Below are 26,726 nucleotides of genomic sequence, written 5' to 3'. Positions count from 1 at the left end.
GTGATCCACACCTCGCTCCCCAGCCCATTCTGCTGGCATCTGATTCTACTATCAGGCCGGGTAAGTCTCTGAATATGGCCAGCCCCCATTCCAGGCGTCCATATTCTTGAACCACCACTCTAGCTCTGGGACTGAATCGTGATCTAGGGGCACCACCTGGTGGTATCTCAGCCCCTGTTGCATGTGTCTGATTTTAAGTCCCTGCAGGGCTCAACAATGCAAGGTTCCTGGAAATATGGCTTGTATTGATGATGCTAGAACCCCCACTATTCTCACTAGGACTCTGAGGGATACTGTCTGTATGCTCAGACAAGCTCCAATTTCTTTCTTGATATCTCGGATCTTCCTGGCTGGCAACCTTAACGTCACTTTTTTGGTGTCTAGCACGAAGCCTAGAAAGTCCAATCTCCTCGCTGGGGTTATGTCCGATTTCTCTTCATTCACCAGGAACCCCAGCGAGGAGAGGTGCTCCTTCACCAATTCTGTCTGGTATACAAGAATCTCTCAATCTTCGGTTAGCAGCAGTAGGTCGTCTAAGTATATGATCATCCGTATCCCTTTCTCCCTGATCGCTGCTGCTACTGGTTTAATGAGCTTGGTGAATGCCCATGGCGCCGAAGCTAGTCCGAAGGGCATCGTTTTAAATTGCCAGAATTGCTCGTCCGAGCTGAAAGCTAGAAATGGTTGGCATTCTGCCTGTACCGGTATTGTGGGATAGGCGTCTTTCAGATCTATTCTCGTTAGCCAATCTCCTTCTCTTAAAGTATCTTTCAGCTACTATATTCCCTCCATTTTGAAATGGCGGTATACAATCCAGCTGTTCAATTCCTTTAAGTTTATGACCGGTCGTTCTTTCTCTTTCCTGTCCACTAAGAACATATGGCTTATGAACCTACCATGTTCTATGGCTCCTTTCTGTTCGAGCTGCCTCAGTTCGTAGTGCAAGCTCTCGTTCTCTGCTTGTGCCAAGTGTACCATGTGTGGCCTGGTGTCGTGTACCGACTCTTGCACAAACTCTAGATGCAGTCCTCCGACTTTCTGCAATACCCATGCATCGCTGGAAAGCATGTGCTAGTTTAGCCAATATTGCTGTGTTCTCCCTCCCTACCCCACTGGTGGGTAGATGTAATTTCTCACCTGTGGAGGAAACTTGACCTCGTCCTGGACCTCTGAGGCTGTTGCCTTGCGGAAACCGTCCTCTGCTGTGGAAGAAGGAGTCCTGCTGTTTGCTTTCCCAGTAATGGGCTCTATTGTTTTGAGGTCTTCTACCTGCATGAAAGCGATCGCCTGCTCGACCTCGGTAGCGACCGGTCCCAGCAAAAACTCTACCGTGGAAGATTTTCAGATCAACGCTTGGGCCTTCAAGGGACCTGTAGGTCCCCACAAATCTCCCCAGTTCTTTGCCGAACGTCTCTCCAAACAGGAGGCCCTGCGCTGCTTCTCCTGCTGCATATGTCACTAGGTCTCCTAGCTTTGTGTCTATTTTTAGCAGGAGCCCTCTCCTCCTCTCTGATGAAATGGCGCAGTTCGCATTTCCCAGTAGGCATACTGCTCTCTGCGCCCAATTTGCCAACATTTCTGGGTCCACCTCTTCCCCGGTGTCCCTGGCTCGTTCTGCTAGGTCCATAATCTTTGCTAGTGGTCCTCCAGGACCTGTATATGTCTTTGCGTGGATCCCAGGCTGTTTTAGTAACAAACGCTAGCATTTTAAGATCCAGTTGGGGCAACTTCCACCTAGGTCTGGTCAAGGGCATTCCGCCTTCATGCGCTGCCTTACGTCTTTGTCCAGCGCCTTTCTGAGCCTCAGGGACATATATTTTGACACTCTGGGTGAGGGTTGCCAGTCCGAAGACCAGAGGTTTCTAATGGCCTCTGGATCAAACATCTGCTATTTCCTCATCCTCATTCTCCAGATGTTCCCCCTTTTGGGCTCTCTTACCCCTTCAGGGTCTCTCCCAATCTTCTTCCATTCTCTCTGCCTCCTCTTGTGAAGATAGGGTGGCTTCTGGTGACTCTTCTTCCATGTCAGCAACTCCCATATTATCTTCCACTGGGGAGGGAGTCGTGAGCCTTGGCACCGCTGATCTTTGCAGGAAAGCCCCTCAGCTTTCCCAAGGTGTCAGCAGCCTTTATTCGCCCTGTAGTTACAACCCAGGGGGTCGGGGGGAGCGGGGGTCGGCAGAGGATTTCCTCTATCTCTCGGAGGTCGTTGGGGACGTGCTTTCGACAGTCTCAGTACTCTTACGGGGCTGGCTCAGGATAGATTCCAGGGTCGCCAGCCTATCTTGCAAGGGTTTTACCGGTTGAGCCACTGCATCCACTAACGAGCTTCCCAGCACCTCTTTGAAGCTGTAAGCTAGGTCTTATACCTGCTCCTCCTCGCTCCACTCAAAGTCAGACATCTTTATTTTATTTATTTATTACATTTATTTTACGCCCAGGCCCTGGGCTATCACGGCGTAGTTGCAGACATCATGGTTAAAATTCAGTGGCACTCGTAGTATATACATATATCATACATTTTCAGGCTAACAAGGAGAGGAAGACATTGGTCACACTTACATAATTACAAAGTCGCTAATACTCATTTACACATTTAGGGGAAGAGTCATTAACTAGAATTGGTTGAACAGCCAGGTTTTTAGTAGTTTTTTTTTTAAAACTTTGGAAGGAGTCTTCCTGTTTGATATTTAAAGGTAGGGTGTTCCAGTGATTTGGGGCCATGACTGAGAAGCTGCTTCCCCCAGCTCTAGAGCTTTTGTAACGTGGGACCACAAGGAGTGACTTTTCATTAGATCTGAGTGTTCTGTTAGATTCTTTTTGTTATTGCCTTATTGATGTAGATAGGTGCTTTCCTAGCGAGACATTGGTGGGCGATACACAATGATTTGAAGATGATTCTAGCCTTGATGGGTAGCCAGTGGGTCTCCCTCCTGATATTAGAGCTACGGTCTGACTTTTTTATCCCTGGGGCTGCTCGCAGCGCTTTATTTTGCATGAGTTGTAGTTTACCTTGATTGGCATTAGAAATGCCTAATAAGAGCATGTTACAGTTGTCCAACTTGGATAGTATCAGTTCCCTGGCTAGGGTGGGCGTGAAAATCTGGCGACGTAAGGCAATTCGTTTGGAAGTATAGGAGGTGGATAAGGATAGAACATGTCCGTGTTTTGTCATGGTTAGGTTAGTGTCTAGACAGTCTCCTAGAGTTTTACCTGTTTCGGGACTGGAATCAGGGTGCCATCAATGTTAATTTTAGCTTGAGAGCCCACAATGAGAATCTCTGTTTTCTCATCATTGGGGCATAAGCTGTTCAGGGCCATCCAGTTTTGTATTATTGCATACATTTGTTAATGACCAGCGTGTCTTGGTCATAGTTCCCTGTGATCGGTATGAGGATCTGGGTGTCATCTGCAAAGTTGATGTAGATGACACCCATGGCATCCAGGGCCGAGAAAAGTTTAGTGTATGCGTTATATAGAGTAGGTGAGAGACATGACCCTTGGGGTACCCCAATGGGCACTAGAATGGGGTCAGCAACCTCTTTGCCGAAGGATAGTCTGGACGTACGCTCAGCTAGAAAAGACCAAAAGGGTGGCATCTTTTGAGAAGCTGATGTCATTCGCTAGTGTGGCACAAAGTTTGTCATGGTACACCAGATCTAATGCTGCCGATAGGTCTAACAAGAGTACTATGCAGAGTTTGCCTGCGTCCCTGATGGAATCCATTTGGATTATCAGGTCAAGGAGAGCCGTTTCGGTACTATGGTTGGGCCTGAATCCAGATCGTCTGGCACCCAGGAGCTGGTTTTGTTCTAGATAGGCTTGAATTTGGGTGTATGCTATTTTATCAATGATTTTAAGCAAAAAGGGTACCGTGGTTATGGGCAGAGTGTTGGTGGGGACAGTCGAGTCCAGCGATGTTTTTTTTTTTTTAGCAGTGGGGTGACCCAAGCTTCTTTTATGCTGGCTAAAACTATATTGGAGTTAAATGAGGCATTTACAAAGTTCGTAATAATAGGTGGTGGGGCACATAGTTTCACAAGATGTGCCGGGATGTTATCCCCTTTACAATTGGACGTTTTTAGTTTAGAGATGGTATCCAATACTAATTCTTGAGTCACTGGCGTAAAGTGAAACAGCGTATTTGTCGTGAGTTGATTTAATAGTGGATTCAGTGGTGTTTCTGTCCGCTAGGATTTTTCTTTTAGCGATAATTTTCTTTTGGAGTAAATCTATTTTGGAGGTTAGCACATTTTGGATAGTGGTGCACCACTCTTTACTGGAGTTGGCCGGTGTTGTGACTGGTGTCGGATTTTCCAATTCTCTAAGGATAGAAAAGAGCTCCTTGGAATTTGAGGTGGCAATTTTAATGCGTGTGTTATATGCATTAGCTTTGTGGGTTATGATAGCCGTTCTGTATATTTTGTTGGCAGCAGTGAATGCCATGGGCGCGTCCTTAGTGCAAGATTTTTTTTTTTTTTTTAATATGTTCAAGGGATCCTTTAGTATGCCTAAGCTCGACTATCTCGCCATTGAACCAAATTGTCGACATGTCATGTTTTGGTTGTAATGGGTGCTGCTGCATCAATAATAGTAGTGAGGCACTCGTGGTAAGTGTCTGCAAGACGACATGGATTTCCACTTGCAGTATTGTGGGAAGACAAAGCATCCTTGAGTAGAGGGGATAGTTTGTCAGCAGTAAGCTTTCTTGCGTTTGTCTCGAAGTTGCCCATTATTATGGCTTAGGGGCATTTGTCTAATTGTTGTTGAAAGTGATGTTGATACAGTGGTCAGTCCAGTCTAGGGGTGCAATGGACTCGATGGATACTTGGGTATTAAGCGGGAGTACCCTGTACTTCTTGAGTAAAGTTCCTATCTTTGAGTGCAGTGTGGAAGGCTTCTGCTTTCAGATTCTTCTGGTCATTAAAACCTAGGTTGATGTCCCCAAGGATGAAGCATCTAGTATTAGATTTGATGAAAAAGGTTAATAGGAGAGGGATGTCTAAGTCCGGATGGGTGTTGAGGTTAGATGATTTGTAAATGTTAGTTGTTGTTTTGGGGTTGTTGGTAAGTTTGGCTAGGAGGAATTTGTATCCTATTTCTTAAAAAGGGCATGCTCTGATATGTATATCAGTTCTGGCTAGTATAGCATATGTATGTCCGGTGCTCTGTGCCTGATACCTGGCTTTGCAGGTTTACTTGCACACTCACTGCTGCATTGTGCTTGATGCTTGTATTTCAATATGTATTATTTATTTATTTATTTTTTTACTTTCTGTGGCTGGCACCTTTATTTCCAAGACGTTCTCAGCGACTTTTCTCCTCACTTCTGTATTGCCAATGCAGCCTCTGAGGTATTTTGTGTGGAGAGTATTCATCTTACACTCTGGGCTTCTCTCCGTACAAATTTCGCACAGCTGGGTTCTTCAGCGCAATGGCCTCAATCTGCTGGCCAGCGCTGTGCTGGCCTTCTTTGCAGTTTGCACTTGGATCAAGGTTTATTATTCACCGCCGGGCCAGGAATCGCTATGAAGCTTTTCCTAACTATGTTGTGCCAGGTTTACTATTATTTCCGGCCGTGCAAGGAAGGGGCCTTCGTGCTCCTTCCACCGTTATGATGCGCTCCGACTCCGCCCTGCGAAGGTGGGGACAGGAGCGTTTGCAGCAAAAGAAGGAGAACGTGCCCCCTTGTCATGTCAGGTATGCGACAGGGCCTGTTTCCTTCTCGCTATTCCTATCATTTGTCTTACTGATCTCCTGCTCAGGACAATCTAATGAGGAAAGCGCCATCACGCTCCTGCCTCCTCTCTTCTATCAGATGCCTTTCATATAATATGCTAACTTTTTAATATATTAGTCAGTATGTCTCTAGTGAGTCGCTACTGTACTTTTTCGCTATTTATACATTCCCCAGTCATAACTTTATAGTTCCTTAATTCATTCCCCCAATTTCTAGGGTATATATCACATTTTTGGCATAAGCCAAGAAAAAGTACACTTATCTGCTGAAGAGCAGGAAAAGAACAGGAACTAACATACTGAACTAGCACTGTCAAGGACTACAGAGACAGAGGGAAATGTAGTTTTGGAAGAAAGAAAAAAAGGAAAAATGAGTGGTGTAAGACTCAGATTTTTTCAGTTATATTGTTGAAACTGCTGAAGAGTTAAAGAAGTTGAAGCACAATGCTCGCCTCCAGTCTTGACATAGAATTCCAAATTAAGGTTTAGCGATGCTGTTATTTTGAGCGTGGGTGTTAGAAAAAGAATATGCATTGTTACAGGAAAATCAGATTTCTTAAACAATTGGGAGTCCTTCAGTAGAACTTAATAATGCAGTCACCATTTGTTCAGTAAAAATACACTATGAGTGTTGGGGAAATTTGCCTTAATGTTAATGTTGCAACAAAGCATGCTATATTGTTTTGGGCTATTCTGAATGCTCCGGAATAGAACAAAACAGCAGTTGGACTGAAAGCAAACTAAACATTGTTCTGTTTTAACAGTAGAGAGTCTCGCAAACAGGCGACAAGACGAGCTACGACTAAATGCATTTCAGCAACTGACCTGTAGTTACCCTGAACAGATGCGACTGAATTCCTACATTTGTCTAAAATGTGGAGGCCTCCGATAACACGTGGGACAAAGAAACAGAGGCCCATTCAGGGTAAGCAACGGGTGAAATGGCATACAGGCAAGCACACACAAAACACGTTCAAAAGCTCCATTCACGAGGCCCCGTGAATAAACTGCTCACCAGATACCCGTCCCTCAGAACACAAGCTGCGCAGTTATAGAGCAGTGCACAGTAACAATGTGATTAACATCTCAATTGCAGAAACTAAACACCGTATGGGTTTCGTCTTTGATTGAGACAACATTTTAAGAGTTCGCAGGGCTATCGGTACATTGTGCTCAATATTTACCGTCATTGTGTTTCAGTCAAAAAATGCCGTTTTCCTGTGCAATTTTTTCGGCGGTAAGGCTGCCAGTGTCAAAGGACTCTCACCCCAACTCCGCCGCCCCTATGGTTGCGAAGTCCAAGCATAGCATCAAAGCTGTACGCCAAATGTTCAACATACACAAAGGCGTCATATTGTGTTTGTTGCCATCGATTATATATTCACGTGCATGAGAGTCAGTATCACAAATATCACTATGAATTCATAATTGAGCTTAAAAAGGTCCAATTATTATATGTATGTTTAAAGTCATAGCACGCCTGATTTAAGCTGGCAATGCAAAACAATCTCGAAAGAACTCTAGCCAATATCAGCTCGGTTGTATAGGAGGCACAGGGAGGCAACCTCCTGCTGAATGATAAATGAGTGGGAAACAGAAAGTCAACATTTATCGAAGAGCCCCCAGTTAGCAGGCTTTGCTGCCGCTGTGGCTATTGAACCGGAATTTGATAGGGTAAGTACCAAAGGGGAAGGCCGTACTCATGTGACCTTAAAAATGAAGCCCTCCTGGGGGAGGTAGTACACAATTGGCGTGACCTTTAAAGAAACCCACAAGATATTGAATACATAAGCAGAAACATTTACAAGTCCACAGCTCCGACGAGGCGGATGGGCGGGCGGGGAGGGCACTGGCAGGGGCTGTATACATGCACACACATGCATGTAGATATGTCATGGGATGATGAACTAAGATCTGCTTCCATCCCATACTTGTTGGTGATCGGGGAAGCAGAAGGCATTAGCATACAGCTGTGTCAATCCAATATAGTGAAACCACTGATTAAGTCACCACTGAAGGGCAGGGTGGTGAACTGGGGCTCTAGGGGATGGCAAAGCCACTCGCTAACTAAAGTGACCCCTTGGTGTGGTATAGGTTGGACCCAAAGACCCCTTGAAGGTCCCCCACGCCCAGTCTCTCTCACATGATGAACACAATGTATTGCCAAACCCCAGGGGAGGCGAACACCAGGAGTCGAGTCCAAATGAGGGTGCCTACAGGGATAGCCAGTGATTTGCAGCTGCAGCAGCAAAGGTGCACGTGATCATGGCAGTACAACACAGAGCAAGCAGAGGACTACATACACTCACCGCAAGCTGGACACAGTGGGCAGCTTGCAGGCTGCACGTAGACATTAGCGCAGAGAGGCAATCCATGTTGGAGATTAAGGTAGCCAGACCGCATTGCCAGTGAGGAAGAGCAATACCAAATGTGTCCAATGTTTAGGAGAGGGAAACCCCGTTACAAAACAATCTATTGGAACTCATATACACAGGCACTTTACAACAGCTACTGCTGAATAAAAGTGCTTCTCAAATTACAGTCAAATAGGATCAGCTGAAGTAAAGGTCAAAATAACTTTCTAAACCAATACAAGTGATTCAAATGTTCAAAAAGGAACACCATGCAACTGCATTATCCGTACTGTGACCCAGTTCCTTTCTGAGTAGTCATTTCCTTTTTTGTTTCAGCTTACATAAGCATGCATAGATTGTGCGTAAGAAGGCTACCACAGCATGCATGCAAAGTATGACATGAATAGACAGGTAACCACTGGCCCAGGTAGTTCAGCAGGAAAATGTGTGTGCAATTATATGCACCACTACCCTCCTTCAGCACAGTCTTACCGTTCATGCATTTTGGGCCAGATTGGTCTGGCGAGTCCACTTGTCCGTCGTGAGGGTAAAGCAACAGAGATTCTGCCTCCTCTTAAATTCTGTTGTATTTGAGGGCCCATTCATCTGAATGCTTTCTGGCATTTCAAAGAGGAAGCTGCGTACGCAGCTCTCTCCACTCCCTCTCCTTCCCATGACTGCCTCGACGTGCTGAGCTTGGGTTGTATTTGAACTTCCAGGCACGACTTTCTTCTCCAACAACTAGACTTCTGCACTTGGTACTCGGTCCCAGTAATCATCGCTACTGCGCCATTCTGCCTCGTGTCAGTGGTCGTGGATTTTCCTCTTGCATGGTATTGAGGAATGAAAGGCTGAGCTCTATTGGAAGTAGCCTTTACTATTCCTAGTCTCTTCCTTGTATCAATGGTTATGGGTCATCCTCTGAAAAGGAATTGGGGGAAATGAATACTGACTTTCTCTAAGAGTAACCTTCCCAACTCCTGTTCTTTTCATCATGTCAGTGGCTAGCATGCAATTTCTACTGGTATCCTGGGGAAAAATTAAAGTTGATCCATTAAAAGGTTGGGGAGGAGTATTACAATATACCATTAGAGTTTAGGGAATGGAGAGAACATCCCTAAAAGGAAAAGTGGGGCATTTGGTTTCCTCTAACTATACCTCACCATTTCCCCGAGGTATTCCTCCCCCATGGGGCCCTCCCTCACATAGCTGCCCCCAGGGTTAGGATCGGGTAGCGGCTGCCGTCCCCTGGCCACATAGGAGGAAGCTGCCTCAGGCAAAGCAGTGAGGATATCGCCAGATTCATCACATACCTTTTTCTGAAAGCCATGCCTCCTAAATTGGGAAGACATAGTAGTAATTTTGGCCTTCAGGATATGTTGACAGGTGGTCTGTATGGATGCAGTCACATGGTAAAAAGTGCATACTATAGTCTTTCAAATCACTTTGATGAACTAAATAGGATGTGTGTGTAGTGTTACTAAAGCTTTGCAGCAGTTACAGAGAAGGATAGCATTGTAAATGGGTGGGAACCGTAATCCACATTAATTTGTTTTCCATATCAAAACAGTCCCCTTGGGGGTGGTGCTCCATGGGATGTTCACATGCAGAGGGAAACCCTTTATGAAATGAGGGACAACATGTTTGGGAGAACGCAGTATCCACCCCTATACAACCTCCCTCACCCTCTTACCCTGTGCAGGGTAACCTAGACCCACACACCTCCATCTATATGTGAAAAATAGACTATTCCAGCTAACTACCCTTTACTGCAACGAGGAAGAGTAGGGACTACCCATGTGAATCCTATAACAAAACTGGGATGATGAAGAACACCAGCAACCCAGTGAAGAATAACAGGAATATTTAGACGAAGAAGAGTCGCAGAGTACTGAAGAGCACCCAGCGGAACCATGCAGCGGACTAGTCAATATGTACAATCTATTGGTAACCAGAATTTAAAAAGGGAAGGAGGACAGGGCAATTGTTCGAGCACTCCTAGGAGGAAGAACAAGCATCTGAACGAGACGGGAAAGAGAAGAGCAGACCAGGATGCCAAGACGGGAGCAGGACCCTCCAAAGCTCATGCAGAGTGTCAAGACCACGTACTGTGCTGGCAGAGTGAAGCCCCGGAAGTCCTATAGGCCTGGGAAGAGCACGGACCGAGACCTGCACTGGCCAAAGGAACAGGGAAGGTCCGAAAGCTGCTGCACACTACAAGTCCCCGAAAGCTGGCGGAAGCCCAGCTTCACCGCAGATGCCTGGAAGGAGCCACAAACAACCCATGCGGACCAAAGCCAAAAAGTATGCAGGTTACTGAACAGGCGAAGGGGAGTTTAGAAGAAGGTGGCAAGCAGAGGCGCTTGGGGAAAGCCAAAAAGGAGGGTCTGGGACCTGGAAAGCAGAAGTGGCCAACCAGCAAAGACGGTAATAGATAGTGCCCGGCAGGATAGTGAACCAGGTCTATTGTGCAAGCAGCATGAGAAGAGAGACCACCACACATATGCTCATCAGGATAGTGAACCAAGTAGTGCAAGAAGCAAGAGCAGCACCCTGCCTCTTCTTCATCGCAGTTCCTGGTGAAGGAGAGAACCAGGTCTGCCAACTAGGGTTTGTGGCCTACACTGAAAAGGCTGGGGAAAGGGAGTCATTTTGTCCTGGCAGTGAGAAGCAGAAGGACCAGGACCACTTCATCCGTGGCTCACCATTGGTCACGGACACAACACCACCTACCCCACTGTCCTCTTCCTTCCTGCACTTGCACGGTCTGAATACTCACAAGGCATAGTAGGTTCGGTCGTACCTTCCCCCTCCATATTTTTTGTATTTAATTGTACTGCTATCACATGTTCCCTAGCTGCTGCCCTTTGGGTGCTTTGAAACAGAATATATTTCCTGTATAAGTGCCCAACAAGCAAACATTAAATAAATAAGGGAGATGTTCTGCCTGGTGCCTTTTTCCAAGGAACTTTTAATCCTTTGTCCAGAAGATGGATCCAGTAGAGATGTTATCCTTAGTGGTCTAGAAGTGTAAGGAAAGGAAATAGGATTTCACACAACGGTGAACACTTTTTATTTGGGATATTCCGACATTCTCCTTAGTTTGTTTCCTTCAGTTTTAGTGATAGGTAGGCTTTTCCCTTTCCGTTTAAAACAAATTAAAGTCTCTAGCAACCACTATGCCACCTTTGTGTCGAGCTAGATCAACAACATGTGAAACGGTAATGCTTATTTATGCAAGATCTGTAAACGTCTTCATGGGTTACATGGTTACCTGTATTGTGAACAAAGTGGCATTACAACATTTGAAGACAATACACACTAATGCTTAAAGTTGAGATCATCCTTGTGCATATATAAGAGCGTAAATCCGGATCTGGAAATACATGAATGTTGCCTTTGTGCATAATGCCAGGACTCCCACTGCAAGACATGCTACTGTTGGCTGTGCCAATGATTGCAGGTCGCATCATAAGCACACTTGTGTTGGCTGTGCCCATAACTCTAGTAATTCAACTGTTAGAAATGATGTCCATGGAGACTCTACCAAAATATCTCAGTATTGCCATGGAAGAACTCACATGCTGGTTTTGGCCACAATGCTAGCAATGCTACTGTCACGGGACATTCCCAAGCCAGCTGTCCTGGTGCGTGCACTGGAACAGCTAATGATTAACTAAATGCTATATGTTATTTATAACGCGCTTAATTCCCAGAGGTTTCTAAGCACGGACCCAGGGATCGGACATGTGTTTGCTCTGTGTCGTCTTGTGAGCATGTTGCCCCTGAGCTATCCTCTCGAGACAATGACAGTTGTTCCCTCAAAATAAGTTCAGAAGAATGAATTTGTGAAAATGTTCTTAGACACCTTAAATGTGAAGTTATCCTGTAGAATTATTTTGGTATGAGAATGAAGCACAATTTTAAATTTGGAATACAAGATGCCTGTGGCAGGTCTTATGGTTTAAAATCGAAATGTTCCATCTCCAGAAAATTAAACAGCATACGGGTCACTCTTTCATCGTATGCGGATGACACACAGGTTGACCATAATTTGAAAAATGCATCAGGACATATGCCTGAAGGTCGGACCACAAACAAATGGATGAAAGAGGATCCTCTTAGAATGTTGAGGAAAGCAATCATTCTGGGCAGCGCAATGAAAAAGGAACTGCCAACTGAACAGGGAACTTACCTGTTCCACAATCCTGGGTGTTCTCCAAGCCCTTTCTCAGAAAGTAGACAACCTGGATATATTCTCTCTTTCTAGTCTCACGTTTGCACCTTGGAAAAATGCAGTGGCCAGGAGCACCAACTTTCAATTATTCTTGCTCGGACAGATCCCGTCTCTTCTCGAAGTAAAATATCAGGCAAATATGGCAAGAGTGTTGATCGTGAGGAAGCTTAGAACTTTGAAATGGGAAAAAAACTGCCAAACATATCAACTCAGTGCTATATTGCAAAACCAGATTCTAAAAAGGCACCGTTATATGAAACCTGCTATAGAATCTGTCCCATGGCTCCCAGTCAAGGCCATGACAAAAGTAAAAGAACAATGCTCTATGCACAGAACATACTAGTGTGAATGCCCGTGACATCTACAGAAATTGGCATTTCATCACACCCCTGCCACAAACATCAGATCATCTTCCACACATGTAATCTAAAAACATTTTTCAAATGGCAGCCTCAGAATGCAAGATCCCAAGCTCTGGAATGACATTAAGGGAGGTTTAGGAGGTAGGGAACAAGTTACTTACCTGTAACTGTTGTTCTCCAGTATGGGTCTGGCATGGATTCACATGAATATTCCCCGTCGTCAGGCTATCCTCAGTAAAGAAAAAAATCTGTTTCAGTTTTGTTTCTAAACTGTCTTTCTACTATTAACCAATCACTGGTCTCTGGGTCATACTGCCCCCAGCCAATGACTGCTCTCTACCCAAGTCCTCCTCTCGCAGCCATCTTCAAATTTGGTAGCACGTAAAGTGGCAGTAGGACCAAGAGAAGAGCCACAGAGGGGTTGGAGGGAGGGTTCGCATGTGAATCCATGCCAGACCCATGCTGGAGAACAGTTACAGGTAAGTAACTTGTTCCTTCTCCAGCCTGGGGTCTGGCATGGATTCACATGCTCATGAATACAAGAATACATTGCAGTACCACATGAACAACCACGGGAGGTGGCAAGGCTCAACATTAAGCATTACAACAACTCAACACTAAGCATCTCTTACCTCCTCACCAGGCTCAGCTTCAAGCTAACAGGTTGCGCAGCACTGCCTGGCCCGACCCTGGACTCCTCCCTGGAATCCCGGTCGACGCAGTAAAATCTCATGAAGGTGTGTGTCAACCCCCACGTAGCAGCCCTGCAGACATCCAGCAGGGGTACACCGTGATAGGAACGCCGTGGTAGCAGCGATCTCTCTGGTCGAATGAACTCTCGGACGGCTGGGCAACGGTCGGTTTGCCAACCGGTGACAGTGCATAATGCAGCCGGAGAGCCACCTGGCAATGGAAGCTTTCGAGAGGGCCTTCCCTTGGTTCACAGGGCCAAAGTTCATAAACAGCTGTGATGTCTTTCGAAAACTCTTTGTGCGGTCCACGTAGAACTTAAGCGCTCTTACCACATCCAGCGAGTGCAAAGACCTCTCAGCCAGTGACGAAGGTGACGGGAAGAAAACAGGTAACACCAAGGGCTCGTTGAGATGGAAGTCCGATGGCACCTTGGGCATGAATGAGGGGTATGTCCTCAGCACTACCCTCGTCGCATGGAATGTCAGATATGGAGGCTTAAAAGAGAGGGCCTGGATCTCACCCACTCGTCGTGTGGAGGTGATGGCCACAAGAAAAGCTGTCTTCCACGATAGGAACTTCAGCGGCGCTGAATTCAAGGGCTCAAACGGGGGACCCATGAGCCTGGTCAGCACTACGTTGAGCTCCCATGCCGGGGCTGGGGTTGGGGTTGGGGCTTTCACCAGTGGAAACGAGCGGAACAGTCCCTTCATGGACTCCTTCAACAGGCGATGAGCCCACAGCGATGAGCCCTCATCCTGCACCTGGACCATCTGAGTTGACTGATGAGTCGCAGAAGTAGAGGCAACGGAGGGAACGCATACAGGACCAAGCTGTCCCAGGGGAAGGAGAATGCATCACCCATGCTCCCCGGCTGGGGAAACCTGCTGGCAAACCTCCGGCACTTGGTGTTCGTCGCCGTCGCGAACAGATCGATCTGGGGATTGCCTCACCGTTGGAATAGGAAATCCACTTGATCCTACCGAAGTTCCCACTCATGGCAAGAGCGCAGCTCCCTGCTGAGTGAGTTGGCAACAGTGTTTTTTACTCCTGCCAGATGAAAGGGTACCAGGAACATCCTCTGGGCGACGGCCCAGTACCACAGATCCTGCGCTTCCTTGGATAGGGCTGGGGATCTGGTACCTCCCTGCTTCCGGATGTCGAACATCGTGGTGGTGTTGTCGGTGAAGATCCCTACTACTTTGCCCTTGAGGGACGGAAGGAAAGACCTGAGAGCCCAGAACACGGCCTGGAGCTCGAGGACGTTAATGTGCAGGGACCTCTCCGGGAGCCAGAGGCCTCTTGCGTGGAGATTTCCAGTGTGTGCTTCCCCATCCCTCCAGGGAGGCGCCCGTCGTCAGTTTCCTAATACATTTGGGTCTGGAAGTCCATGCGCCCGCCACTAGATGCACGCCGGCGTCCCACCACCGGATCCCTGGACGGAAAATCTTGTTGAGCGGGATCTTGTCTTCGAAGTTTCCCGTCGCTTGCATCCAACGGCGTCGAGGAACTCCTGCAGTTGCCGCATCCGCAATCTGCACAGAAGCACAAGGAAGATGCAAGATGACATCATGCCGAGCAGGGACTTGATGGACCTCAGCTTGACCACTTCCATGGTCAACAGCCGTTGTACCTTGCCTAGGATTGCCTTCGTCCTTTCCTCCGACAGTGAGGCCAACCGCGTCACTGTGTCGAGTTTGGCCCCCCAGGAACAGGGCATCTTGCGACGGTATCAAGTGGGATTTAGCAAAGTTGATCGAGAATCCCAGTTCCGTGAGCAGGCTGACTGTCTTCGCCGTGGAGTTCTCTTGACTTTGCTCGGATGAGTCAATCGTCCAGGTACGGGTATACATGGATCCCCTTCAGGTGCAGCCGCGCCGCTACTGGTGCCAGGCACTTGGTAAAGACCCTTGAAGCTGACTTCAACCCAAAGGGCAGGGCTTTGAGCTGGTAGCGCCGCCATTGGACCATGAATCGTAGGAACTTTCGATGTCCCTTGTGTATCGGGATGTGAAAGTAAGCATCCTCCAAGTCCAGCAACGATAGAAAGTCGCCTTCCTCCAGCTGTCCCAGAACGTGCTGAAGGGTAACTGTCCAGAACTTCTGTGCTTTGATGTATTTGTTGAGACGTCGAAGGTTCAGGATGGGTCGCCAGCTGCCGGTCTTCTTTCGGACGAGGAAGTACCCATGGGTATACTCCGGAGCCCCGGAGTCTCTTTGGGATGAGTTCTATTGCGCCCTTTTTTAGCATGGCTCGTACCTCTAGAAGCAGCTGTGGAACGTGATTTTCTTTCCTGGCCACAGGTGGGAATGGGGACACTTCCTTTGGAACTCCAGAGTGTGCCCGTGGGCCAGAGCATCTAGCACCCAACAGTCAGTGGAGATGGACTCCCACACACTGACGAAATTCGCCAGCCGGCCTCCCACCGGGATGCTTAGGTGGGGGCCCGACGCCACGGCCGGTTCAGTCTTGTTTTGCTGAGGCCTCGCCACCCTGGGCTCCTTGGCGACGACGGTATCCACCGGTCTTGTTGCAGCTTCTTTAAGCTTTCTGCAACGAGGAACGGGCAGCTTGTCGGTACGACAATGCACTGCTGAATCCTTTGGAGGCACCTTGGGATTTCAGAGGTCCGAAAGGACAGCCGTCGATGGAGTGCCCAAGGCACGGGCCGTCTCGGTGTCTGCTTTGATGGCCTGCAGACTCTCGTCCGCCACTTTACCCAACAGGTTGTTTCCGTCGAAGGGCATGTCCAGTACCCTGGTCTGCACGTCCTGACGGAAGTCAGTGGCCCTGAGCCAACCACGCCAGCGCAGGCAAACACCATTGCCCATCTGACGAAATCCGGTATCGGCGAGGTCCATGGCTACCGTGAAGGTGTGATCCGACGCCACCTCACCTTCTTGCAGGATTTCCAGGGCTTCCGCCCTCTTGTAATCCGGGAGGAAGTCCAGTATAGGGGCGATCTTGAACCACAGCTCCCTATCATAGCGGGCCACGATCACGAGGGCGTTGGCTACCTTGATGGTCGTCGCTGCCAACGAGATGGCTCGACATCCCATGGCATCTAACTTCTTTCCCTTGCTGTCCGGATGGGAGGTGGAGGATGACGCTGTCGCCCCTGCCGCTTTCTTCTTGGCTGCCACGGAGGCTACGGAATCTGGGGTCAGTTGTGCCCTGAGGCACATAGGAGCGGAGTCCGGGACCCAGTACTTCTTCTCGTACCGGTCTCTCTTTGCAGGAGCCATGGACGTGTTCTTCAAAAGGGACAGTCCTTCGTCCAATATGTCGTCCAACAGCGGAACTGAGAGTACCGTTTTTCTCTTAGCTTCCCGTCATTGGTAAAGAAATCCCTCTTTCTTCTGTTCCTCGGGGCACAGATGGAAAAGCTCCAAGGACCTGGCGATCATGGCGTGAAAGGAGCCAATTTTGTAGGGGGAGGGGGGCTCATGGGGAGGTGATGGGAGATCCATTCCGTCGTCGCCACCGTCGTCAGTCCCGATCATCGCCGTCTCCGTCCCTGTCTCCGTCTCGTCCCTCAGCGGAGAGGATCGGGGTGAAGGCTGGAAGGGATGGGAAGGATGGACTCGCCTCCACTTGCTCGGCGGGCTCCCCGACGGTCCAGGCGCTGCTGGATCGTCCGCTGGGGGTAAGGGCAACCTTGTCCTTATCTCCGTACACAGGGTCTGCAAAGCCATCAGGATTGCTCCTGAGTTGTCCTGTGGTGTAGGCATCAGTTGCGATGGGAGCATTAGCTGGGGCGTGGGGTCCACCATGGCCCACGGTTCCTCGTCGGCTCCACCGTCGCGCTCTACATTCGCCTCATCGGGATCCTTCCCCTAGGTCCTGGCCTCCTCGAACTTCTTGTCCAGGATAACTTTGACGCCAGCCAGTTCATCTTCGGAGGAGGTATCTGAGCCTGTTAGGGCAACCGTGCCCCCCGCCCTCTTTCTCGACCCGGGGTTTCACAGGGGTCTTCTCGATAGGCTGGAAAGATAATTCCCTCCGGGGTGGCAGGGAAATTCTAGGCCCGGAGATCATCTCGACTGGGGTAGCCTCCGTAGGCTTCGCCAGGGCTGCCACGACTCCCTCAATCGAGGCCTTAGCCGGGTGAATCAGGGCCTTTACAACCTTGGGCGCGTCTGAGGTCTTCACCTTAGGGGGATGGTCACCGCCTCGCTCCACCTTGGCTTTCTCCGTCGGGATCGACCGGGGCTTCTCCCGAAGCTTACCCGGGTTCTCTACTTTCTTTTCACAGAGCGTTGGCTCGTGGATGATGGCGTCGGTGACATCGCGCCCTGCCTGGCAGCTGAGGAGCCCGCACCAACGGCGCTCCCGGTGCCTGCTGACCCACGGTGCTTTGCCTTTTGTTGGGCCCCCGTGGCCGGAGCGCCCTCAAAGGTCTTAGAAGACCGCTCTGACTTCTTCTCACCTGCTGCTGGGATCTTCGCCTCCAGCCAGTTGGCGAGTCATGAACGACGGTCCTTCATGATCCGGGTGGACATGTTCTTGATGGTCCGGGTGGATGTGTTCTTGCAGAACGCACAGTCCTCCTCCACGTGCGACTTGTCGGCGTCTAGGCAGTAGAGGCACCGGGAGTGCTCGTCCTCCTTAAAGATTTTCTGCATTCCGCATCCTGGGCAATTCATAAACAGTTTGGATCCAGTAGGTGTCGAATCTCGCTTGTCCTGGGCCATGTCCAAATCAGGGTAGACCTCAAAGGTCTTCCGGAATCCTCCAAGAAGTTGAATTTGACGAAAATCCACCCTTGAGGGGTGTAGAAAATTCCAAAACGGGTCCCCGTGTATCGGAAGAAGAATCGGTGGAGCTTGAGGGTCGATTGACCGAAAAATATAAGAGTAAACTCTTTGAAAAAACGCAATACGCAGTTAAATCTCGAGAGCTACAGCACGAGGACTCCCAACAATTGAACGTGCGGTAAAAATATGAAGATGGCTGCCAGAAGAGGGGCTTAGGTAGAGGGCAGCCATTGGCTGGGGGCAGTATGACCCAGAGACCAGTGATTGGTTAATAGTAGAAAAACAGCTCAGAAACGAAACTGAAACTGATTTTTTCTTTACCGAGGAGTCCCAGCCTGACGACAAGGAACATTCATGAACATGTGAATCCATGCCAGACCCCATGCTGGAGAAACGGAACTACCTGCACTTTGGAAAATATTTGAAAACAAATCTGGTCAACTTGCCTTAGTCTAAGATTGGTCAGGTCAGGCTTTGGCAACTGATGGAAATTGAATAAGGATAGTCACCTCAGATCCAAACAAATTTTAACAGGCTGAACAATGGTTATCCCTGTCGATGTGTTTGCATGACTGGCACCCTGAAGAGACCATACCAGTTTATAGGGAATATATACCACCCATTCTAGTACTGTGTAAATGAAAGTGCATTGTTAAAACACCAATCCATTCTGTATTTAAGAGCAGACAACTTCTCGAAATTTCAGGAGTGAATCAATTAATTTAATAGTGCTAAAGAGTACGTATCCAGTCTAGAGTTGCATTTTGAGGCAAGCACACATTGAACGGGAAATCAGAAGTGTAGCCAGGATTGTCTAACTAGCAGGACCTGAAGCTAATGTAGTTGGGCCCACAGCAGTGATTAACATCTGTAAATGCCCACACAGTGCTGCTGAATGGGCATTTACAGATTTTGGGTGGGCCCTGCATTTACAGATTTTGGGTGGGCCCTGCCCGCTCAGGCCCTACCCTGTCCACGCCTCTGCAGGAAATCACTTTAGGATGGAAAGAGCAGACAAGCAGACATACCAATAAGAAGGGTGATTGCTAATGTCATATCGTAGCCTTAGGTATCCTCAGTTTGCATGATGAATCTGCAAAACTATACAACTTTGGCTTAGGACCTTGGATCACGAGACATGAAACTCAGCTGAAGTAAGGGGCATTGTACCGCTTGAGCAAACAGTTATGGCTTCTCATGTGTTTCGGTTTCATTGCACTGTTTTCAGATAAAAAGGTAGAAAGAAACAGTCTAAAGGATTAATCATGGATGAAAAAGATCTTGCTTGTAGCACCCCCTCGCACCTTTCTAAATCACTTTCTAAATTTTGCTGGTGACTTGATAAAAACACAAACTTCTGTACGATTTCTAGGAGTAATTTTAGACTCCTCTCTTTCAATAAATCCTCAAGTGAACACAGTGCTTAGTAATTCCGATCATCAGTTGATGTTTTGAAACAGAATAAACCTTGCTTACCCCTGGAGCATTGTGATACTATAGCCCACGGTATAGTGGGGTCACGCTTTGACTATTGCAATGCTCGGTTATGCTGGTATTACTAAATCTGCACTGAACGGTCTTCATGTTTTATAGAATTCAGATGCATGCATTATTTCTAATATGGCCAGACATCCTCATATCTCTGCGGAGCTGAGGATCCTCCACTGGTTGCCAGGATAGACTTTACACTTCTGACCCTAGCCCATAAAGTGCTGCATGGCGCATCTCTCTACTATATCCCGAAAGATGGCAAATGGTTTACTTCCTTGTGACTCCAGAGATCGCTTGCTCGCGCTGACCCTGCATCGTTTTAGAATAAAGTCTTAGGACGGTCCTGTGCAGTTAGTGCTGCCAAACTGTGGAATGCACTACGGGAGGAAATTCAGTGCACTGATAATCTAACGGCTTTTAGAAAAGGTAAACAATGTTAAATTGAGCCCACATTTGGATTCATCACTTTAGACCAACGCTTAGATACCATTGGGCGGTAGCGCCTCTGTTTTGGTATAACAAAACAAAAATAGAGTCAACCTTGGAGGGTCTCAAGCTTGCTACTCGGATATTAGGATCCATCTATGAAGAAATTCAGTTTCCAGGATCATTGAATCTGAATGGTTTTCTCTACTTGAATGTCACTGTACTGCGATTTTATGTCTAGTGAAATTGCTGCAAAGCAAGTATGACACGGATGTTAGCGAAATTGATTAATTACCAACAAGGGGGAGATAGGGTGCACCGTAGAAGGGGTCAAACCACTTTCAAGCTTACCAAACGTGCTGCCACCATCTAGCGCCTCATCTCAGGATTTTATTATGTATTCTCTGGGATGTCACAAACTGTACACGTATATAGCAAGAGTGTCAAAATCGAAAGGATGAAAGCATTTCAAAATAATGTATAATCAGAATGACGTTTACACCAACCTTTGGCTGCTTGCATAGGTAGCGACAGAGTTCCCCAATGTACTGGATAACGGTCACGTCATGCCTTTTACAGTCATTCCAGAATTGACTGGCAGAGAATTTCTTTTTGAGGATACAAGTTGCTCCTTTAAAAAAAGGTAATGAGGATCGGTTAATTGTTGAGATTTAAATACAGAATAACGCCAGGAACAACCTTGTTTTTTTAAACAGGACTTTCATATCGATTGTAATTTAAGTTGAATCAACAATAACCAAACCATTTAAAAGCCATTATATTGGTGTTTTCTAGCACCAACGAAAGAGCAGCACCACAAACCGTGCACATATTCTCACAGACGAAACTACTGCTGATCGTAATATGACTAATCAAAAAAACAAACTACATTATCAATCCTTAGTTTCCAGGAAACGTGCTGGTAACCTTTGTTGCCCCGATCTGCTGCCATGCACTGAATTGTAAAATGGGACCTTAAGGGCACCCATATTTTAGCAAACATATTCGGTGTGCCAGACACACAGAACAAGAACACAAAAGTAGGGATTTCATCTCCATTTATTGTTATTAGGCTGAGGTTGGAATACACGTTTGGAACTCGTTAAAAAGGTGTCTCCAATAGTTAAAACTACAATGTGTCACTGTTCACCCTCTAAAAAGGGGTGCTGGTCTCCCTCCAGTTTTGCTAGAAATATTGTCTAGGGATAAAGCACGTAGCTTGGTTCTTTGCCACAATCACAGCCTCAGGCATATAGTGCCCAGCTCACTATTTTTAAGTTTTGGCTATAAAATGGCACATTAGCTGTACCTGCAAGCCCAATCTATTGCACTGAAGTACAGCTAAAGGGAAGATGGAATTTAAGAAGTGGCACAATAATTCTAGGTGTGGTTTAGTTATTTACCCACTCATTGAATGCCTATGGCCATGTTAATCCCGATGTTCCTTCCCACCTCTTTCCTGACTCTCTTGGTTCAAAACACACTTCCTTTGGGGAAATGCAGAGCTGCAAAACAAGATGGATGCTTAATTGGAAAGCTCCGACCTGCTGCATCTTTTCTCTTTCTTAACATCAGGCTGATGGGAATCCTGCCGAAAGCGTCGGACGTAGTATGGTGTTGCGTTGCTGGGACAGTCAGTGGTCCACTTGACCCAAGAGATCTGACGGCGTGACTAGCCTAGAGAAGCCTTGACGGACTGAGTGGGCTGTGTGGTTGCACCGCTATCCCCCGGATGCTGTCGCCGGCATGGGGCGTCACACGGCCGAGTATAAAACTGTACTGAGGCCCCTGGGCTGGGCACGGAAGACCCGTATGAAGGCTGATAAGGAGTGAGAGGCAGGCGGTGGAACAGACGTGTTGAGCGGTGGTGTGTCCCGCAGTCGGCCTTTGAAGCTGCTGGGTTGCGGGGGAGAGCGAGGCTGATAGAGCCTCGGGAACAGGGCGCCGACATCTGAAGGGCAGGCGCTGGGTTGCAGCGGCGCCGCTGAAATTGCGAGCTGCCTCCAAGAATCGATCATACAGTTGGGATCATCCGGTGTCGGAGGATCCTTTATTGCTATCGCTGCCTGAGAGGATGACATGAATAGGGGAGTCCAGGGCCCGTGATTCTGGAGACGGGGGAGCCACTGAGAGCTCAATGTTATTGATTGTTCTTCCCTGAAGGCCTGGGAGTGATAGATGTGCAGGTGGAGATTCCTGCCCACCAGATAATACTGCCAAGTGGTGTTGTCTGCAAGGCTGTTTACATAGCTCCCAACCTTTTTTGTCACCTAGGCGGGTGAAAACACCCGATTTTCTTTTTGGCGGGTGAGAGGCCCATTGAAGTGAATGGGCGTATGAGGGACTTGGCTGGTGATTCGTCTGCTTTGAAGGCGGGTGACACCCGCCAAAAGCGGGTGAGTTGAGAGCTATGTGTTTACAAGGAACGACAGCCTGAATATACCACCTACTGGCTTGAGGGGGGCAGAGACAGCTCGCAGAGGTAGTCGTGTTCTGCTGAACATTTCCCCTAACACCACGTGACCGGCGCTGCTGCAGGGAATTTACTACAGAGCTGAAGGGGGTACAAACATCCCTGGAGTCGGTCAATTATGACGAAAGAGGCAGGAGGTGGGAGCAAAAAGGCAGGATATATGGGTTGCTTCTCAAAGGCAGTTCCCAAGCCCATTGAGGCTAGTCAACCAACATCAGTGCCTGTGGATCCTGAATCTCCTGACCTTAGGCACATGTTGGAAACAATACAGAAGGGCTTTGAGGCAGTGCATGAGAAACTTGATATTAATGGGAATGGGTGTCTTCTATCGGAGCGTAATTAGCTAAAGAAGTTCTATGAATAAAGAGGCCTAGGAGAGGATTGGCACGACTGAGGCCAATGTTCAAGAGCTGAAAACACCGTCTCTAAGCTAGTAAAGGTTGTCAGGGCCGTGAAATCAAAACGCGACGGCCTAGAATACAGGTCCTGCAGAAACAATGTGCAGATAGCCGGGATCCCAGGGGATAAACTGTCGGGGAATATGGTTCAAGTTATTTACCTGTAACTATTGTTCTCCAGCATGGGTCTGGTATAGATTCATGAATATTCCCCGTCGTCAGGCTGGGAATCCTTGGAAAAAATAAATAGTTTAACTTTCACTTTAAAACTGTATTTCTCCTCTAAACCAATCACTGTCCTCTGGGTCATACTGACCCCAACCAATGGCAGTCCTCCCCCTAAGCCCTGCCTCTGGCAGCCATCTTCAGATCTGGTAAGCACATAAGGATCGGACGGAGGGTTCGCATGTGAATCTATGCTAGAGAACAATATTAACAGGTAAGCAACTAAAACCTTCTCCAGCATGGTGCCTGGCATGGATTCACATGCTCATGAATAACGAATACACAGCAGTACACATTACACAACCACGGGAGGTGGCAAGGCTCAACAGAAGCAATTAACAAATACATCTGGAACAGACTCACCTCAAGCGAACAGGTTGCGTAGCACAGCATGGCCGACTCTAGACTCCTCCCTGGAATCCCTGTCAACACAGTAGAACCTCAAGAAGGTATGCGTGGACATCCTATTTGCAGCCCTGCAGCTGTGGAGCAGGGGCACACGAGAAAGGAACGCCGTTGCAGCGATTGCTCTGCTGGAGTGGGCTCTCGGATGGCCCAGAAGAGGCTGGTTAGCCAGTCGATGACATTGCATGATGCAGCCGGAGAGCCAGCTTGAGGTGGAAGCCTTCTTCAAGGCCTTCCCATGATTCACAGGTCCAAAGTTCACAAACAATTGAGAAGATTCCCAAAAACTCTTTGTGCGTGCAACATAGAACTTCAAGGCATGAGCAACATCCAGAAAATGCAAGGTCCTCTCTGCCGACAGCAAAGGATTCAGGAAGAAAATAAACAATACCAAAGGCTCATTGAGGTGGAATTCCAACGGGACCTTTGGCATGAAAGTCGGGGGTGTACGCAGCACCACCCTCTAGTCATGGAAAGTCATATACGGTTGCTTGCAGGACAGGGCCTGGATCTCACCATCATCAACTGGCTGAGGTGTTGGCCCCAAGCAAGGCCGTCTTCCTTGAGAGAAACTTGAGTGGGGCCTGATGCATAGGTTCGAAGGGTGCTCCCATGACTCAATCATTATATCAAATCACAACGCCGAAACACACAGTGTCAACATATCCGTTTAATGTCTATGGTGACGTTTTGTCAACATCAGGAATGGATATAACCCTGGCTCACGGACTATGGGAGTCCTGCGATAGAAGGAAAACTGTAAGACTATTAAAGGAATGTGGGCATTGACAGTGCAAACGTCCTTATTGTGTATTGTGGAAGGTCAGAAGGACAACGCAGACACTGATGACATTTCCAACAATTATTTATTAACTAATAAATATAAGGCTTATCTTTCCTTTTTGCTATGGGGTGTTCCCAACCCATATAAATTAGGTGCTCGTCAGTCATCGGGGAAATGTTCAAATTAAAATGTCTGCTGTCCAAAAAATGTATTCTAACTGTCCCTACCACTATTCAAAACAAACTATGGTCAGGAGAATGACTCGCTTCTCCTGATGTTGCAGTGGTCTGCTTGTATTTTTAGAATGAATCTTTTTAATATCCAATCTTTCGTATCAAACTCTGTAACTGCTTTATAATGTTTTTGGGTGTTCCCTTATCCTTAGGGAGTGCGCTCCAAGTGTTTCCTGTAATTTGTTTTGTCTTTTGATCCAGGCTGTTTGGCTGTGTATATCCTTGTGAGATGTTTTCTCTTAGGTGGGGTATCTTTTCTGGCTGATTAACGTTCTCTTTTTTTTAGCTTTGGTTTATCCAGGTTATTTTATCTTAATAGCTTCTCTGGTCTTCTTTTCATAGTATTCTGTCTAATCTACTCCATTTGGTGCTTTTTGAACACCCTCTTCCCAGGGTGTGCCTACCAAGTTTTTTTATAACCTCTTGCTCAAGGTTTATCCTACTCTTTTATGACTTAAAATTCCTCAACTTGGTATTTAGTGTTTCGTCCTTTCCACTGGGACAAGATCGCTTCACTTCTTTGTATCCTCTCTCTAATATATTCCTCTCGGTATCTCTTGAATGACGGGATATTCTCCCCTCTTCCCACAGTAATCCTATCCACGGTTTAACAGTCTCTCAGGTTTTCTTATAATCCTCTTTTCTTGAGTGTTACAATTCAGGTTTGTCAACTTAACATTTTGGACTTCTATTTCACTGGGATGAGTTTCTCCCATTACATTACGAGTCCCACTTGGCCTCCCGGTCCTCCTCTTCACGCAGTTACATTTAGTATCACATGGGAACGTCTATGGGGCCTGCAGTTGCTCGGGACCTTCTATCTCTCTTGGTTTCTCTGTCAGCTTGTTCTCACTGGTGTCCGACTTTCACTCTTATCTCATCTGGCATTCCGGTGACCCTTCTGGTAATTGGTGTGGCGGGTGATATTTCAGAGCGGTGGTGTTGGTGTAGTCAATCAGGCAGACTGCACACCAGCGAGCTTTCGAGTCATGCCACCACCGAGATATATACTCACGTTTCCTCATTTACACACTGACTGTACATGCTGGATCTCCAGCATCTGCGTATCTCGTTCAGAGCAGTTCTGAACTTCGCAGTCTCTGCGGCTCCTCGTAGCTCCACCTCCCATTTGTGTTACGATGTCAAGGGGCCTACACTGCTCAGGCATTTCTCGTCCACCCTCTACATTCAACCTCCTTTTCACAGTTGATTGGAAGTTAATTCGTAAAGAGACATATTTTGTTCCTTGATGATCTTGGCATACATTAACTTTGCCTTCAGCCCAGTCTCTGGAAATGTTGCTGTTATTTCTCTCAGATATGCCAACATGGTGAAAAGGTTTGGGAGTTCCTTACAGGAACGGGAATCCTTGTCCCCTGGGGTGGAATCTCTCCCAGTGAGGTCCTACTTGCCCAGATCCTTAGGGCAGGTCTTGCAGAGGGCTCACCTCCCTAGCCTCAAAGGGGGAGGCTGTCCCCTGGAGAGAAGATTTCCCTTCATATGTCACAGTATCCAAAAAAGATGGTTTTGAAAAGAGGGAGTACCCTACCATTTGTTTGTAATGTAATAAGTGTTGTCTCTGTGGTGTGTATTTCACATATATGTATACTAATCTCATAGAATAATGCAGTAAAGGACTGGATTAATGAGATCTGGCGAAACAATACTTTTACGGTGTGGTCTGGTTTTTGATACAGTAGAAATAAAATAAGACACATACTTTGCGATAATGTAACGTAAGGGTTGTGTCACATCGTTTTTGATTTCCCCTTTAAGCATAATACAGTTTGGTTGTTTGATCCTGTCCATATATTTTTTTGCTTAATATACAAAAGGCGTGGATTGACGGGGTCTGAATAGAAGTCCCTAATCCCGTACAGGATTTTCTCTCCCATGTGATCCTCCCTCCCATATACCATACACAGGGGGACTGTGACTGCACTGCCCTGGTCACATGGGAAAGGTCTCCTCTTAGATGAGAAGGGACGACATCCATAGATTTGTCACAGTACCCAGCTCACCCTTCAGGGATATGGTACCCCACTCACCCTTCTGAAGGTATGTAAATTGTCACAGGCTTTCCAGCTCTCATCCCTTTAAGCTCTCATGCTTTCAAACTTACCCAGAGCCCCACGCTCCTTCAAATCGGTT

The 26,726-nt window shown here is 47.4% G+C and overlaps 1 protein-coding gene across 1 annotated transcript in view; it reads right to left on the bottom strand.

Moving 5' to 3' along the window:
* SLC27A6 (solute carrier family 27 member 6) overlaps nucleotides 1–26,726 on the bottom strand; it is a 678,599-nt gene that overhangs the window by 373,593 nt on the left and 278,280 nt on the right. Inside the window, exon 4 of the mRNA XM_069625623.1 lies at nucleotides 20,564–20,688. Coding sequence (XP_069481724.1) covers nucleotides 20,564–20,688 — 125 coding nt within the window. The remainder of the gene's footprint in view (nucleotides 1–20,563; nucleotides 20,689–26,726) is intronic.

The sequence above is a fragment of the Ambystoma mexicanum genome, chromosome 6p, assembly GCF_040938575.1.
Source record: "Ambystoma mexicanum isolate Mex_15411 chromosome 6p, UKY_AmexF1_1, whole genome shotgun sequence".
Classification (NCBI taxonomy): Eukaryota; Metazoa; Chordata; class Amphibia; order Caudata; family Ambystomatidae; genus Ambystoma; species Ambystoma mexicanum.
This window is presented reverse-complemented; position numbering and strand designations above follow the sequence as displayed.